The sequence below is a fragment of the Elephantulus edwardii genome, unplaced genomic scaffold (assembly GCF_000299155.1).
Source record: "Elephantulus edwardii isolate Elephantulus edwardi_28Jun2011 unplaced genomic scaffold, EleEdw1.0 scaffold00016, whole genome shotgun sequence".
In the NCBI taxonomy this organism is placed as follows: domain Eukaryota; kingdom Metazoa; phylum Chordata; class Mammalia; order Macroscelidea; family Macroscelididae; genus Elephantulus; species Elephantulus edwardii.
In genome coordinates this window covers 12,439,267-12,457,039 of record NW_006399766.1, presented here as the reverse complement: position 1 = coordinate 12,457,039, position 17,773 = coordinate 12,439,267, and the positions used below count along the sequence as shown (strand labels likewise).

General features: G+C 44.1%; 1 protein-coding gene across 1 annotated transcript in view; it reads left to right on the top strand.

The window, feature by feature from the left end:
- ENOX2 (ecto-NOX disulfide-thiol exchanger 2) overlaps positions 1-11,523 on the top strand; it is a 210,546-nt gene extending 199,023 nt beyond the window's left edge. Inside the window, exons 11-13 of the mRNA XM_006881795.1 lie at positions 3,770-3,878; positions 8,721-8,806; positions 11,392-11,523. Of these exons, the coding sequence (XP_006881857.1) occupies positions 3,770-3,878; positions 8,721-8,806; positions 11,392-11,523 (327 nt within the window). The remainder of the gene's footprint in view (positions 1-3,769; positions 3,879-8,720; positions 8,807-11,391) is intronic.
- The last annotated feature ends 6,250 nt before the right edge of the window (positions 11,524-17,773 follow it).

Genomic DNA, 17,773 nt, shown 5'->3' with positions numbered 1-17,773 from the left:
TGTGCAGATGATATGATAGTGTACACAGAAAATTCCAACAAAACAAAACCTCAACAACAAAAAAAACTGTTAGAGCTAGTAGGCCAATTTAGTAAGTGGCAGGATACAAAATCCATAGCCAAAAATCAGTGGGATTCCAATACACTAACAAAATGAAAATGTTCTTATAATAGGAATCAATGTGAAATGCTTGGCTGAGTGGGGATTAAAACCTCTCTCTGGGGCAATTCTTGTATGAGGTCACTGCTTTTAGGCATGAGTTCTTAGTATGGTCGAGGCTTCCGGAGAGCACATTTTTCACAGACTAAGAAGCAGCCCTGGTGATGCAGCTGTTAAGCAGTCAGTTGCAAACTGAAAGGTGTGAACTTTATGGTTTGGGGCTTTATTCCAACCTACCCACCCCTACAGAGAACGACCTCATTAGGTATCAGTTCCTGTAAAGGAGACCCTAAGGGACACTTCTATTCTGAGAATACACTTGATGGTTAATAAGAGCCACCCCGAAATTCCTCGGACTTCTCTCTTGGAGAAAGCCAGGGCACACACTTCTTTCCCGCTCTTTCACACACTTCTTTCCCGCTCTTTCTTATCAAGTAAATGGTGACATAGAAAGCTCGGGTGACACAGAGTACCTTTAATGAGGCCCTCTGTTAAAAGGAGATAGCACAAATGCAACCAGAACATTGACAGTTCTTTGCCAACATGCCATCTTGTAAAATAATGAGGAGCTGAAGGGGAGAGTATTCACTAACAGGACAAGGTGAGAAATCTGAGGACACAAACCAGGGGCCGAAGGCACAACACTCTGAAGTTCGATAAAGAGAACAGGGCAAGAGCCCTTAACGAGAACTATCAGCGAGGACCGCGGAGGGAGTCTGCTAACACGCAGATAGATTAATGTGTCACCACCATGAATCAGGTGGCCAGTCTATTGGAGGTGTGTAAGGTCTACTGCCGGTGTCTCCTCATTGTAACTCTCCTGTCCACCAGAACGCTAGCCAGAACATAAGTGCTGACCACAACTGCCTTGCTTTAATGTCTCTGGAAGAAAGAGACCTGGTGGGTGGACCAAGAGCCAGACGTGAATGATGCCGCCATTCCATGGGAACCTGCACCCTTTCTCTTTGCTCCTCAGCTTGGGAAGAGGCAGTGCGGACAGGCCTGGCTCTGCTTCCAGCACCGTGAGTGCCCCGAGAGTGCTGTTAGGAACTGGCAACCTTCGTGTCATTGAGACCAGTGATTGAATGTGTTTTCTTCTGGAGGCCATTTGCAATATGCTTTTAATTCTTCCACTTCATAAAGCCAACTCATTTTCCAGTTTTGTGGGTGCTATTAAAGAAACGAGTGCAATCCCAGGGAAATTCATTTATCAAGCGTTTAATTGAAAAGCATCAAAGCTGTGCTACTTATCAGGCCTCTCCTCATACTAACCAGGGCTTCTCGTATGTCTCAGAGCTGCCACCGAGCTCTGTTTTACTTCCTGCCTAAGTGGAGTGTGCAGCCCGAAGACTGCAGATATACTCAGAGTTACGTTTAATATCATTAAGAATTAGCCTCACTCTTTAGCATTGCCGTCACATACTGACGTAAGGGCATTTTTACTGTAAGCTGTTTTCTGTTCTATTTTTTTAAAAAGAAAATGAAACAATAATTTTAAGCAATAAGGAGTCAAATGGCCTAGAAGAAACTTGCCATATTTTGCCCGAGTCAGTTTCCCATCCTGAAGGGGAATGTGCCATGAAACAGCCACTAACGAGGACAGGCAAAGCGAGCCCAGTGATCATCAAGGAACTGTGAGGCGGAGTGCCTCCCTTCCCAATATTTTCAGCCAAGCTTCTCTCAGAAAAGAGCCAGGACAGTTCATTATAAACTGATGAGCTCTGGGAAGCTGATTTGTGAGCAAATATTTCAGCCTGACACAAGTTAAGTTGGGAAGCAAAATGCCATCGCTTGCGAGTGCAAGGCTAATTCCAGGTTGAACAGAATGCAGTACGTTTTTGGTGAGGGAGTACTGTTTTGATTTAGATTTGGATTTCTCAACAGCAAACCACAGTATGAGTTATCGTCACTGTTTTGCTGTATAACCATGTGACTTATGTCTGTCGTACTGCTAAAAGAACTAGCACTTTGTATCTGCTTGTAAAATTCAAGCCAATAAGCATCCTTTCAATAGACCTTCTCATTTTTAAAAATGCCAGCTATAAGAAAATACAGGGAAGGCTTGATAAGACTGCCTCTCCATTCAGAATGTCTACAACTTCTCAGGATAGCGTCACATGCCAACTCAACACCCATCTCTTCAGTTAGCACATGGAGGAAATGGCTTTCTGGGTCGTTTAATGTTTTTCAAGGCATTTGGAAGCAGATGTGACGCCCGTGGCTTAGAAGTGTGCAGAGGTTTAAATCAGGCTTGGCATAATCATGACAGCCCCGATTGGAATCTAAAGGGCCGAAGGTGAGGTAGGTAGTCAAGAAAAAGGGCCCCTTTGACTAGAGCCAGGGAGCCTTGAAATTAAAAAAACACCACATCTTGCAGTGTGGACTGTGTTTTGTTGAGGGGCAGCATCCTGGAAGCTTTGAAGCTATCTTGAAAGAACACAGAAGGACTCCTGTCCCAGCAGAGGACGTGTGAAGGGAAAAAATGACAAAACGGCCCGAGCCAGCCATGATCCGCCCCCCCAGAGAGTGTTTCCCCAGCATTTTCTTTATAACAGCAGTGAGACTGAAGCAGTGATTTCTTTTATTCCTTCTTCTGAAGGCACTTCCTGCTCATTTATAATACCAAAAAGATGTTCTTGGTACCCAAGGAGAGAAAGAAAGATTCATGGAAAATCGAGAGTTATTCTTCAGTTTGATTGCTGGTCATAGATTTCACTGACTGTCTCTTCTGTTGCTCACAGAGTGGGGAAAACACTTTGAACAGCAAAGAAAGTGGCTGAATAATGATATTTGGAGGCGTGATCATTTCTTACTGCCAGGTCAGGAATATTCTAAGGACAATGCCCTTATCAGGGAGGAGAGAGTTGATAGTCAATGGCTAATGTGTAGTTTTTCATGTTAGTTGACCAGTAAGCAGAAAAGGAAGTTCAGGTGCCATAGTCTGTAGAGAGTTGTGCTTCTAATGCACAAGCTTTGCATCTCGGGCAGTTTGAATCTAGCAGCCACTTCTTGGGAGAAAAATGGGCCGTCTCCTCCTACTCAGTTCACAGCTTTGGAAGTCCAGCTATGGCGCAGAACCAACTCGATGACAATGAGAGTGAGTGCATGGAGAGGCTTCGTCAGAGATTTTCCATGTGAAACTGGCCTTTGGCAGAGTGTAAACCTGAAAGAAATAAATGGTCCTTTTAGCCAGATGAAATTTTGACTCCAGCACTCCTTGGCAGTGGGATCTTAGGTAATTATCTGAGCCTCCATTTCCTCATCTGGAGAACAGAATAATATATGTCTAGCAGGCCTGGTGCCTAGTAGATAAGAAGCTTTAGGTCTCGTCCCCAAAAATGCTTCCATAAAGTCAGGGAAAAAACGGACAGAGGGCAGAGAAGAGGGGAACTTGTGAAGTTCTAGATGTGTCTGTATCTCCAAGTCAGATAAGCTTTGGATTGTCTGCAACACTTGTAATGTATGCTATTTCCCTCCCTCTTAACCATCAAAGTTGGACAGGACTGCTTTCCCAGTCCTGTGCTAAGAAGTTGCCTGTTGGGTAGTGAATTTAAGCCAAGGATGTGAGCAGCTAAGGTGAACTGACTCAGACAGTGCATCCTCTCCATAGGAAAGCTGCACTTCTAGACTGTGCACATCGAGCCAGGAGAGTGACCATCCTCTGGAGAAGACGCTGAACGGCAGTCCTGTCAAGTCAGAACGGGAAGCGCTGCTTGTGGGTAAGGAGAAATATGGAGGGGGTCACTAGAACGGGGTGGGATTACCTACGATCACTAAGACATGCAAAGCTTATATGGCGCCTGCCAGCCCACGGGCTCAGAGTCTTGAGGACAGCCCAGGAAGAATAGGTAGAGATTTCACTTTAAAAAAACAGTAGCAGCAGCTCCCAGCCCTGACCCAACCTCCTTAGGCTCCCTGTGGCCACCGCCACACCAAGCGTGTCATTACAAGCATGGTGCTAAGAAGGGGGCCAGCTGGAGAATCACTTTGTAGACTTTTTTAAAAAACTCTATCATGCTTGGTAGGGTAGAGGGACAGCGCAGGAGGGGAAGACCCTCTATGAGGTGGATTGATTCAGTGACTGGGGTAATCAGGATGGGTGTATCAGAGGCAGTGCGGTTGGCGCAGGATAGAGCAGGGTTTAGGGCTGTTGTGCATACAACAACAATATAGCCCTAGTTTAGCCCTAACTGCCACTTAAAGGGCCAGTGCAGACAGGAAGCTTCTGGATGCAGCATGTTTTTCCCCAAGTTTTTCCAGGTTGTTGGCAGATGACTCTGGTGCATTGGACACTGGTAGACTCTGGTGAGGGAGATGCTGGAATAGCTCTGACTTTATGAAAAACTCACTCATTTGAACCTTGATGCCAAAATATGCCCCAATGTCTTCTTAAAACCACATAGTTGTTATTAGGTACCATTGAGTCTAGTATGACTCACAGTGACCCTGTGAAGAGCAGATCTGAACCCTGTCCTGTCCGGTGCCATCCTCACAATCTGTGACACACTCGAGCCCATTTCCGCCGCCACCGTGTCAATCCACCTGGTTGAGGGGCTTCCTCTCCTTTGCTGTCCTCCCACCTTTGAAGCATAAAGTCCTTCTTCAAGGAAAAAACATTTCCCTCCGGCATGATGATCTTTGAAGATTGAGCTCTGGTGGCTGGAGATAAGGAGTTGCAGCGCCAACCCAAACGCACATGGTTCAAACCCACCAGATGATTTGTGAAGAAAAAGGACAGTCTCCTCCCGTGTGATTTCCAGCCTCTGAAAACCCACTAAAGGTCAACAAGGAGTCATTTCCTGCCTGATGGCACATAACAACAACATATGGGATCAAAGAGATAACAGCCTGAAAGATTAGACAAATAGAAAGCCTAGGGGCAGTGAGGGTGTTTGTGGGGAAGGAGCAACTTGCAAAGGAGGGCAAGAATGGCTGCACAGCTCACAAAATGCAGTCAGTGTGTGTACAAACCGCTAAATTATATTTGCTGTGGGTATTCTCAGCAACAACAAAATAAATAAAATTGTATTTTAAAAATCCGCTCACTCCTTAAAATAGTCCCCCGTGCTCTGGTGATGTCGTCGGTAGAGAGCGGCCCTGCTCACTGAAAGACCACGCTTCTCTAGTGGTTTAAATCCACCAGCAACTCCACAGGGGAAAGGTGGGCAGTCACCTCCCGGGTGATTCACAGCCTCTGAAAACTCACAGTAGGGTCCGCTGTGTGCCGGTTCTGACTGGACAGTGCTCATTTTTTACGTGATCAAAAGAGCAGCCTTTGTCCAGGGATAAAGCCCTGAAGGCAGGAAGGGGGAGGATTCGTACAAGTTTAAATTACAGGGAGGAAGTAGAGAAGTGTGATTACATTTGTGAGTATTATGATTAATGTTATAAAACAAGATGAATGGTGGAATGAAAAACCAATTTGCTTCGTAAATTTTCAGTTAAATCACAATGGAAAGTCAATTTTTCCAAAAAATCCATCTGGAGAGATAGGATAATACACATGGTTAAACAAATCAAAGCAACCTTACTCCCACCTTGACCCATTTCCTCTCTGGCATTCATTTTCTCCTGCAAAATGGGCAAAGTAATAATACTCAAAAGGGTAGCTGTAGTAAATACAGTGAGTGTAGTAAATACAGTCATTCATATAAAGCATTTAGCATAGTGCCTGGCCCCATAGTAAGTCCCCAGTAACAGGAGCCATTTTCCTCTTAAAGCAATATTCACAATGCAGTTGATTTTGTATTCCATTTGGGGAACAATGGCAGATCGCAGCCCTAAAATAATCTGTCATTGAAAGGGGCTGGTTGGGCCTCAGCAGATAATCCCTGTTGCATTCCAGGAAGCTGGGCCCCATGTAGCTCCAACCCCAGACTCCAACCCTCTAACTGGGTTCTGCATATTGTTTAAATAGATCTCCCTTCTTTGGTAGCGACCATTAGATTTAACTCTGATATGTTAATAGCGATACACAGGGGGTTCTGCCACCGAGTCTTACGGAAAAGTGACAGCTTATTTCCGTTTCCCCACTCAGAGTTCTTTAACAAATTGGCATGCCAACAGGGAGGCCTGTCAGAGAAGAACTAGAGATGGAAAGAAGCCTCTGTTAATAGTTCTAGAAGAGATCCTTGAAAAGGGCCTTTTCTTTTGTTTCCTAAAGAAAGTTATCTTGGGATGATAGAAAAGAAAATATTTTTTTAAAAATAGGTTCTTTAAACATGAACCCATAAAAATGTCTCAGTGTTTTTAACCCTGTAGGGGGTTTTCTAGGCAGCTGAGAGCTTTTCGTGGTCGCAGCATCTATAATTCCTTAGAGTATGACCTGCCTTCTTCAGCATTTAAGTATGCCAGTTAGAAGTAGTCTTAAAAAATAAAACAAACAAACAAAAAAAAAAACAAGCAAGCAAACAAAAAAAAACCACACACCAACCCAGCAACAACCACTGCCATCAAGTAAATTCTGATTCATAATGACCGTGAAGGACAGACAGACTAGAATCACCTGATAGCATTTCCAAGGCTGTAAATCTTTACAGAAGCAGACTGCCTCATCCTTTTTCCACGGAGCGGCTGGTCAGTTCAAACTACTGATATTTTCATTAACAGCTGGGTGCTTTAGCTACTGCACCACCAGGGCTCTTGGAATTAGGGACAGTCTGGTGGCCTAGTGGCAAGATGCTGCATTGCAATCCTGAAGGTACATGGTTCGAGGCCACCAGGTGTTCTGTGGGAGAAGGATCGGAAGTCTCCTTCTGTACAATAAACTGCCTGTGAACACTCATCAGACGATCAGCTATGGGTCAATTCCATTAACTAGTCATCTAAGAATAAAGTAGTGCTTTATGAGATGGATTGACACAGTAACTGGGTAATAAAGGTAGGTGCGACAGTGACATTGGCTGAGGCTAGGGCAGGCTTCAGAGCTACAGTGTATAGGGGTCACTATGAGTCACATTTGACTCAATGGCACATAACAACAACTAGGGAACTCTGGTGACCTAGTGGGTAAGAATTTGCATTACAAACACAAAGGCACACAGTTCAAATTCACCAGCTGATCTGCAGGAAAAAAGATGATTTACAGCCTCTGAGAACCTGCTGAAGGTCCGGCTATGAGTTCTGACTAGATGACACATAACAACATAAGTAACAGTAGCAGCAGTAATAGGATCCATTGTGACCGGCTTTTGAACCCCAGCATGGCTTCCTCTTTTGACCTCCTCTCACTGTCAACTCCCCACCCCTACTCCCCCATGTTTGGAAGATGTTTCAAAAGAACTGATGCCAACTTCAAGCTGCAATTTAAACGTGTGCCTTTCTTTGTCAGCCTCTTAAAGGGACAGACAGGTTATAGTTTAGAAACAAAATCAAATGTAACCGTTATTTCCTGGCACTTTTCCAATTCAATTGTGGGTCTATTTGATATACCTAAGAGCTCATGTAAGGGGGGGAAATTAAAAAAAAAAAGATGTAAAGAAAGCAAGTGGAGACTTGTGTCAGAACAATTTCTTTCCCAGGTGTAGACAGAGGAGGTACTAAAACCATTAACTCAAAGGCCAGAACAATCAAGGCAGTGTGCTCAGAGTAGAAGTAACGTGCGTTCCTGGAGCCTGTGAGCTTCTACAAGAAGTCTGTCCCTTAAAGAGACTGGAACTTTCAACCCAAAATGCTCCTAATCACTTGAGGCAGCTACGAACATTTGGCTTTTTCTTCACAGAGCTATACCCAATTATGCTCCTCCATCAAAGTCTCTTGTGAGAGGCACTGGTTTAGTCAGGCAAAACCCATGATGTGTATGTTTGCTCCAATGCTAAGACATTAACACCTAAGACACTAGCATCTCATTTAAAGACCATGCCACAAAATGGCCGAATCCCAGCACAATCTAAAACTCTTAACATTTTAGAACTCAAGTGGTCCTTCAAAGCTCAAGCTCACTGCTGTGGAGTCAGTCAGTCCCATTGTCTAACTGACCTTCCATCAAGTTTCCAAAACCTTTTCTGTGTTGCTGCTGGTGGATTCAAACCACTGGACTCGTTCTGGGTTAGAAGTGCAACTCCATACAACTACTCCACCAGAGCTCCCCTCCCTAAATTTCCTTCAGTCAACAGAAAGGGGGCCAGTGACTCCTCAGATTCCAACTGTACTATATGCAGCATGTTGCTGTTGGGGACCGTCGAGATTATCTCCAGCAGGTTTTCAGAGGCAGTAAATCACATCGCAGTTGACTGCCCGTTTTTCTCCCACGATGCAACTGGTAGATTCAAACCATGCACCTTCATGTTGGCAGTGCAGCTCCAGCTCCAGCTCTGCCACTTACCAGCTGTGTGAGCTTGGGCAAGTTGCACAGATGTTCCGTACCCCACTGTGAAACATTCCTCTCTCATCTGTGAAATTGTAATGGCGATACTCACCTCAAGGGAGCGTAGTGATCAAAGGAGTAAAATATGTAAACTTGGGACAGTGCCCACATCACACACTAAGGTCCTAGTCACTAGCAGGTGGAGTCTCCAGGAATGTGATATTCACGTCTAACTTTTGCGATATTTTGTCTATAGGGATTATCTCCACATTCCTCCATGTTCATCCATTTGGAGCAAGCATCGAATACATCTGTTCCTACTTGCACCGTCTTGATAATAAGGTATGTGGAGGCTTGTGTCGGGGGTTGCAAGGGGCCATAGGGTTCTTTGCAAACAAGCAATTCTGTTCAAGCACAATAAGTCATTTATTAATTCTTGCTCTAAGGCAAACCCCCTTGCCTGCTCTTCCTGGAATTTATCTTACAGCTTCTTGTTTGCAAGTAGGGTGAGCATCGAGAGACTGAAGGGTTTCCTGGGACTTGGGACTTTCTCTGCAAAAATTTAGGAAGCCTTGGACCAACTAGGAAGAGTTGTCTACCCTGCTGTCCATAAACCCAAACCAGACCCACTGCCACTGACTTGGCAACCCCAGTTGGTTTCCAGAGTTACACATCTTGATGGGAGCAGGCTGACTCATCTTCCTCCTACACAGTTCGGAACCACTGACCTCTAGTTTAGCAGTCCAGCACACGATACACTATGCCTCCAGGGCTCCTTCCTCTATTTTCCTGGTACCTCTAAATTTACATAGAAGCTATAAATTAACTAGCATCAGCCTTCTGGCATACTTTTATCCTGGGCCCTTAGCCATTACCAAATGTTAGTTTTCACAATTAAAAGCCTTGTTTCAATCATCACCCCTTCAGTATCATCATCACTGCCATTATCTGCTATGAAATAATCAGGGCAGGGGCGAAAAAAAAGATGGAAAAACGAGCTGGAGCCTGTGTAATGCAAGCAGAATATTGGCTCACAGCTGAGGCTTCGCTTCTCGTGGACTCATTCAGTTAGCCAAACCTACCCAAGGATCATACTCAGCACTTCCCAGGACCTGGACCCTTTGAGAAGCACCATGGAAACAGAGATTTCTGCTAGGTGGATGTCCAGGATGTGAGCCCATTTAGGCATTAGTGCCCTATCTTCTTTGCGCTTCCAGCTACGCTGATACATCCTCCTGGATGATCTTTGCTTTGACATCTAGGATCCATGGCATGGGCCTTGAATGAATCCCCCTGAGTCAACTCTGGGACGTGGTGCTCTTTGGCAGTTAAGTAGCTCACTTGGAAGGGAACTCGGGTGGTGCAGTCCATAGGGAGTGGCACTGCTAACCTATAGGCCAGGCTTCTCTGGAGGTTCAAATCCACCAGGGAGAAAGAGAAGCAATCTCCTTTTGAGTGAATTCCAGCTTTGGAAACCTAATAGAGAGTCAGCTGTGAGTTAGTCTCATTTAGCTGTGAATTATGAATGCGATGGGAATATTGGAGTGGTAGGACATTGAACATCACTGTGTGTGGGAGAGAAGAGATCTATTTTTTTTTTTGTAACTGCAAAAAGAATGCATACATATTGGGGTGTTTTTAAATTTTTTTATGCTTGTTTATTTACAAAGTTCGTATACATTGTTTTTCACACTAGATCTTTCCCAGTTCCTTCACCCCGCCTCCACTTAGCAAATTGTGAGACCCTATGATTAGCCACCCCCTCATTCTCACCCCTCTACTCCCCCCCACCGTTGGATCCTTATACTCGTTCTGTAACAATGGTCTTAACAGTATTTGCCCTTATGGGACTGAGTTCGATCACTTGGCATAATACTCTGCAGTCCCTCCCAAGTTAGGTAGTGAAAGTCATTGTTCCTGTATGCTGCGTAGTATGCCAGCAGTACAGGAATTTGGCAGAGTCCCTCTTCAGTCACAGCTCCCTGACACAGCCAGTGCTAACAGTTCAGCATATTTCATTTCAGAGCCTTTCCTACACATCTGCTGCACCCATATCAGTGTGTGTACATGCACATTGAGAGAGAGAGAGAGAGAGAGATGAGAGAGAGAGATACACATGCTATCTTTATGATTTTGCAGTGGACCTTCTACTCTCTCTGAGAGTCTCCAGTATGTTGCCTTTCCTTAGCTGCTGGCCCCAGTCCTTCCAGCACTGGGGAGAAGGCATAACTTCCCTCCAAGCACAGGCGCAAGGAGTTCTAGAACCTTCCAGAAGTATCCTGCAGTGGGACCAGCAGAATCAGGGTGCCCTTCCCTCCAACTTCAGGACTCTTCAGTATGACACCTCCTCTGGTTCTTTAGGGACCTCCCGGAGCTCCTCAGTTAAGAAGGGTCCTCTTGAGGTAAAGATGACTACCTGAAACGAGCCCTAAAGGGCTCTGCAGTTTGTCTCTATTGGGGGATTCGTGTTGACGAAGGGGTAGAAGGAGGAGCAAGCCATAATACAGAGTCAGACTATAGGCTGATCCCACTTCTGCCATTTTTCTTTTGTAAATTTAATGCGGGAAGAATTGCACTCTAATTGCAGCCATGGCTGGCTTCTTCCTGCCCCCAAGGCTTTCCCACTTCCCTGGGCCTGCACACAGCACTGGCCAGCCACCTGTGTCAGCTGACTGCACAATCCAGCCTCTCCATGTGACTGACACCAGACCTGTGGTTGTCACAGCAGAGGGGTACTGCTGTCTGAAAGCCACTCTCCCAACATGTACACATGAATGCCACAGAGGAAGAGGCTCACCTACTGGCCACCACACACATACACACACAGAAAGAGAGAGAGAGAGATCCGTATTCTGTGTGGGGAAAGCAGCAGCAAATTAGAAAAACAGACTGGTCTTGAATGGAGATGTCCTTCCTCTGGCCCACAGATCTGCACCACTGATGTGGAAGGTCTCATGAGTCGACTCCAGCACACCTTCAAGCAAGAAATGACTGGAGTTGGAGCCAGCCTGGAGAAGAGGTGGAAGTTCTGTGGCTTCGAGGGCTTGAAGCTGACCTGAATCTCTTCACTTCACAACTTGGGAACCGGAAAATAAATGTGTGTTGGACAAGCTTAGACCATGATTTGTATTTGCAGTGGTCAGTGGTCTTCGGGTAGAAGTCACTGTTAACTTTCTCAAGTCATTCCTGAGATCTCTTTTGAGTTAAAAGAAGGATTCTCAAACAGCAGCTCCAGCCACAGGCCCCTACAGAAGAAACTGACTCAAACCTCAAGTGCTGTAACTCCCTCCCCCTTTTTGTCAGTTAGTTGTCCTTTTCTATTAGTAGCATTGAAAAGGTCCTGAGGCTAAAGAGTGGTGTGTTTTCAGTGTCTGTACTGCTGTTGTAGGTTTCGCTATCTTTTGAACACTGCTAAGTGAAATGTTTTGATGATGTGATTGGTGTTTCGAAACTTCTCTTCACATTACGACTGCTGCTGACGAGAGGGAGCACCAGATCCCAGGAAGGGAATAACACATTGGTGTCTTCTAGAAGGTCTTTGACCATGTTCAGCTTTTAAAAGACAGAGCATGGTTTGTGGCGCTTTTTGTGTGTGTGTTAAATTACTATGAACCAAAATGTTGACAAATGCTCCAAAGTTATTTTCTCTATCTAATACAGCAGATAAAAATGTCTATTTCAGAATTTTTTTAAAAAGCTAGATGTATTCGCAGAAGGTGAGTATATCCTGTATACCTGGCATGTGTCCGTGCTGTTCAGAATTGCTTTGTAAATAGTCTGCTTTGAAAGGAGGGCATGCTTTGTTTTCTGTGAATTCTCTCTCTCATGTGCTCTCTCTCACGCGTGGTTTCTCTCTTGCGTGCGCTCTCTCTCTGTCTCTCTCTCTCTCTCTCTCACACACACACACACAGAGAGAGAGTAGTCAAAGTGATTTACTTTCATATACTTTCCCTTTGGACCAACTTGCTAAGTCTGTTGGTCCTCCTTTCTTTTGTCGTCAGTGTGTTGAATTGCAAACCATGTACTAAATGCTGTATTTACTTCATGCTGAATGTTTGCAAAGAGTTAAGATGAGTATTAGTGGAAAACACTTCGTAATTAATAAATAATGGGCCCGGATGTGTGAGGCCTCCTGCAAATAGGTCAGTTCCACCTAGAGTACTGGTTGCCAGGATGCCTCCAGTTGGGTCGGCAGATGCAATGGAAGAGTGAGCGGACCAGACAGCAAACTCTGCGTGGTGGAAAAGAAAGGGCTTTGGAGGTCAGAGCCCAAGGCAGAGTTGGTCTTCCCCCAACCCATCATGATTTCATTGTTTTGGTGGCCGTGCTTATACTAATGAAAGCTTGCCCGCCCTTGTGTCCCTTCAGAATAAGAGAATGTACTAAGTGAGCAAAACCAGTGGGGAGTATTTCAAGAAAATACCTTGTAAATGAGACGTCAGTAGTGTTCAAAGTTGTATTTTTAAAAGATAAATATTCCTTTTTGTAATACATTGGTCTTGTGGTCCATTTTAAATAACTTGCCGTTGTGTAGTTCTTCAGTTGATCGTCTCAGTGTTTTCCTGTGTTAGAAGGCGATGCTAAGCCTTCCACCTTGACAACTACAAATAGGGTTTCACAACAGCCCACTCACGCTGATAGGTGGCTTCCCCCTCAAGTCCCCGCTGTGGCACCAGCAGGAAGCTGGGGTTATTAGCTACACTAAAGCACCTCTGTCACCAGTGCTATGGAAGGAAGGCTTTGATCCATCCTCTAAGGAACTTGGGGAAAGCCTCCTTTTACGGATCCCTATGAAAGCAAGGGACTCTTGTCCATTGATCAAGTATTCCTTATTAAAATACATTCAATAACATTTTAAGACACCAACTTCCACCTTATTTTATCTGCCTATGTGACAAACTCTCTCTTATTTCTGTCATTTTAGTCCCCACCTGCTTTAATAGAATTAGTCCAGAGTTGTTAGAGTATGTTGCATTACATCATATAATCAAATTGCAGCCCATATCTTCTCTTACAATCCTGTTCATTCACTATAAAAATGTAGTAAAGGAGCTATTTTACCATACAAATTCTCAGTGCTATTTATGGTTCTTCCATTCTTCCAGGATCCTGAATTCTTGCTATTCTGTTCTTTTTCTAAGCAATGGTAGTCAGATTTTCCCAGCTAATTACTAGAAGAATTATTCTACAAAGGTGGTTTCATCTCCCTCCCGAGCCCTGTGACATTTCCAGTTTTGATGTTTCTGTATTACCCAGTTGCTTGTTAGATGAAAAGTTAAATTCTTTTTCAGAGAAAATCAGATTAATATCTATGTTCACGTTATATACAAGGTTTGGGTGGGTTTCTTTTTTTAATTTGGGGTTAAAATGGCATCATTTTTACATAATGAGAAGACAGAGCAGTTGCCCAAGGCCTCTTGGCACATCCAGCAGAACTGTGTGAGCCTCTGGCATCGGCTACATGTGGCTTAGCTTCTCACCACAATGGCTCATATCTGCTGAGCACCTCTTACGCCACAATGCAGCTCAGAGTCGCTTCCTGCCTGTGCCTTAAGGCAGTTTACACGGACACAGTGAGAGCTTCTGTTTCCTTACAACTAAACAAATCTGGGGGAAACAGTACATACCTGTCTAAGTTATCTAGTGTTGCTATATCAGACACACAGTCAGTGGATAACTTTAACAAACTGAAATTGAGTCTCTCAATTTCTTGAGGCTACAGTGCTGGCTTTAGGAGTGAGCTTTCTCTCGGCTGATTCTGGGAAAATGTCTTTGTTTCCATCAGTGTCTGTAGGCCGGGAATTCCATGGCTATCTTCATATGTCTTGGCCTTGCCCTGTGTCTAGTTTCCCAGCACAGGGACCTGGGGCCAAAAGATATATTCCATTCCTGGGTCTTCGGTCTTGGTGGTACGGAAGTCCCTCTCACTGCATGCTTTCATTCTCCTTGTGTCTCTTTTGGGCTAAAAGGTGATGCAGGCCACACGCCAAACAAACGCTCCTTTCCTCACATCAGGACTGCGATCTAATGAAGGGTGTTGCATCCTACTCTAATCTACCCTAATGGCTGGCTGATCACATCATGAGGGGTAGTTGTTGTTGTTGTTATGTGCCATCGAGTCGCTTGTGACTCATAGTGACCCTATGTACAACAGCCCCAAACTCTGTCCTGTGCCAGTTGCACTGCCTCCGACACACCCACCCTGATTATTACCCCAGTCATTGAATCAATCCACCTCATAGAGGGCCTTCCCCTCCTGCGCTGTCCCTCCACCCTCCCAAGCATGATGTCCTTCTCCAAGGACCGGTCCCTCCTTACAACATATCCAAAGTATGGTAGACGGAGCCTCAGAATCCTTGCCTCCATGGAGCCACCCGGTTTGACCCTTTCCAGGATGAATCTGTTTGTTTTCCTAGCAGTCCATGGTACCCTCAATACATCTTCTCCAGCACCACAGCTCAAAGGCATCGATTCTCCTTCTATCCTCCTTAGTCATTGTCCAACTCTCTGATGCATAACAAGTGATACCAAAGACCATGGCCTGTATCAGACACACCTTAGTCTCCAGAGAGACACCATTGCTCTTCAGTACTTTGGAGAGGTCCCTAACAGCAGACTTTCCCATGGCAATACGTCTTCTAATTTCCTGGCTGCTGGTGCCAAGAGTGTTGACTGTGGAGCCAAGCAAACTAAAGCTGTGAACAATCTCAATCTCTTCACCGTCCATCCTGATGCTGCCAATTGGTCCAGTGGTGAGAATCTTTGTCTTCTTGACATTGAGCTTCAATCCATATTGTAGGCTGCAGTCCTTGACCCTTTGCAGCAGGTGCTTGAGGTCCTCTTCATTTTCAGCAAGCAGGGTTGTATCATCTGCATATCACAGATTGTTGATAGATCTTCAACCAGTCTTGACCCCACATTTCTCCTCATAGAGCCCAGCCTCCCGGATAATCTGTTATGCATACATGTTGAAAAGTTATGGAGACAGGACATATCCCTGGCGTACACCCTTCCCAATTTTGAACTATGCAGTGTTACCCTGCTCTGTTCTGACGACTGCCTCTTGGTCCAAGTATAGGTTTCTCATTAGCTTGATCAAGTGTTCTGGTATTCCCATTCTTCTCAGAATCAGTCACAGTTTGTTATGATCCACACAGTCAAATGCCTTTGCATAGTCAATGAAACACAGATATACATTCCTCTGGTATTCCCGGCTTTCAGCTAAGATCCATCTAACATTAGCTACAATATCCCTAGTACCATGACATAACTCTAATCCTGCCTCATGAACATCACAGAGGTTAAGATTTACAACACGTAGGAGAATTACATTATACTGAGAATCATAGCCTAGCCAGGCTGACACATATTTGGGGGAAACACATTTTACTCCATGACCCTACTTCACACCACATCAGGGTTGTAAAGATTTAGTGTCTGGTCTATAGTGAGTCTACAATAAAGAATTAGGATTATGATTTATATAAACAATTTTTATATCAATAATTACCTTATTCACGTTTTAAAAACCATTATCTTGGAGATTAATCAGAACTGACTTTGACAAGCACTGTGGCAATTGGACAATTAAAACAGACATTCGGATGGCGGGGAAGAAGAACAAACTGGGGAGGAGGGTGGAGAGAATGGTGCGGCAATGAAGGAGTGAAAGCCCAGAATCCCTGTGAATGTTCATTGAAACTAATAAAATTTAATAGTAATAATTTAAAAAAAAACATTATCTTAAAAAAACATTATTATGTGAACAACTATGTTGTTTATCATATAAAAAATTGCCTTTATATTATTACAACTATAATGTAGCAGTATAATGTAAAGGTAATTGTTTTGTATGATAAACATTAAGATTATCATATAAAACTGTTGCCTCATTATTATATAAGCAGTTTGCTTGATCCACATTTGAAGAAATGGTTTGTGTGAACACCTAGACCTGTGGGGTCATGTCATATTACTAAGGCTATAGAAATAAAATTCAACTTCAGATAAAATGTCATATCCAATTCAAAATTCAAAACATATCAGAAACGCTCCTGCTCTGTCCTAGACACACTGCTAGACACTATGAGATACAAAAGGCTCATGACTGGCCCTTGTCTTCCAGGAGCTAGAGGTCACCACTGACTCCCCAGGTCTGTTTACCATTACATGTATAACTATTAAGTTGTCTTAACGACTTTGAAAGGAAGAGAGTGTTATTCTGTATCTGTCCTGAGACTCCAAAATTGTAACTTGCTTAAGGTTCAAAGACACAAAGGAGACTTCAATCATGGTCTGTCCAACTGCAACCTCAAAACTCGTTGTTGTTGTGTGCTGTCAAGTCATAGCTGACCCTCTGTTAGGTTTTCCAAGGCAGTTACTCACACAGGAGGAGATCGCCCATCCTTCTCCTGCAGTGCAGCTAGTGGATTGGAACCACATGCCTTTGGGATTGCAGCACTGCTTCTTGCCACTAGGCCAACAGAACTCTTTAATACTCCTAATATTTTACTTTCCATTTCTAATCTTTTACTTTACCTCCATATCAACCTGATGGGTGAATTACTATAAACACCACATTATTCATTCAAGGGCCATGGCAGAGCGCCTGGTCTGGAAATCTAGAACACATTGCTCATAGAAATTCAAAGTTGAGTAACATATAACCTCTCCCTATGAGCGTTTACACTCTAGCAAGGGTGGCAGCTAGATGGCACAATCACGTCCCATATGCTGAAGGGGCAAAAGGGAAGGTAATGATGAAATCTGCTTGGGGACATCATAGGGCCAAGTCACAAACTGTTTGGAAGCTTGTATCTGGATAGGAGGAGCAAACAAACTCAGGTCCAATTACTTGGCCAAGGTATACAGCTAAAATGTAACAAAGGGTAAGAGTTTGAATATTACATATAAAATGAATTTTTAAAAAATAAATATTAAAAAAAAGACAGGAAAACCCCCCCCCACACACACACCAAAAAAAAAAAAAAACAAACAAACCCAAAAAACCAAACTTCAGCTCCATAAGGACCAAGGTCATGTTAGAACTCTAACCCTGACCAAGTCACTTCACCTCTCCAGGTTTCTCTTTCTTCATCTCTAATGTGGGAACCTAAGTATAATTCCCTCAGAAGGTCACGAGCCCAATATTGTGCCAGCCAAATAGTAGAAGTTAAAAAATGCCACTGAGTCAGAATCAACCCCTTCAGCAGGCTTTCAGCGGCTGTAAATGGCACAGAAAGTATTTGCTCATCTTTCTCCTGTGGAGCCGCTGGGGGTTTTGAGCCACCAGAGAGGGGTGCAGCCTTG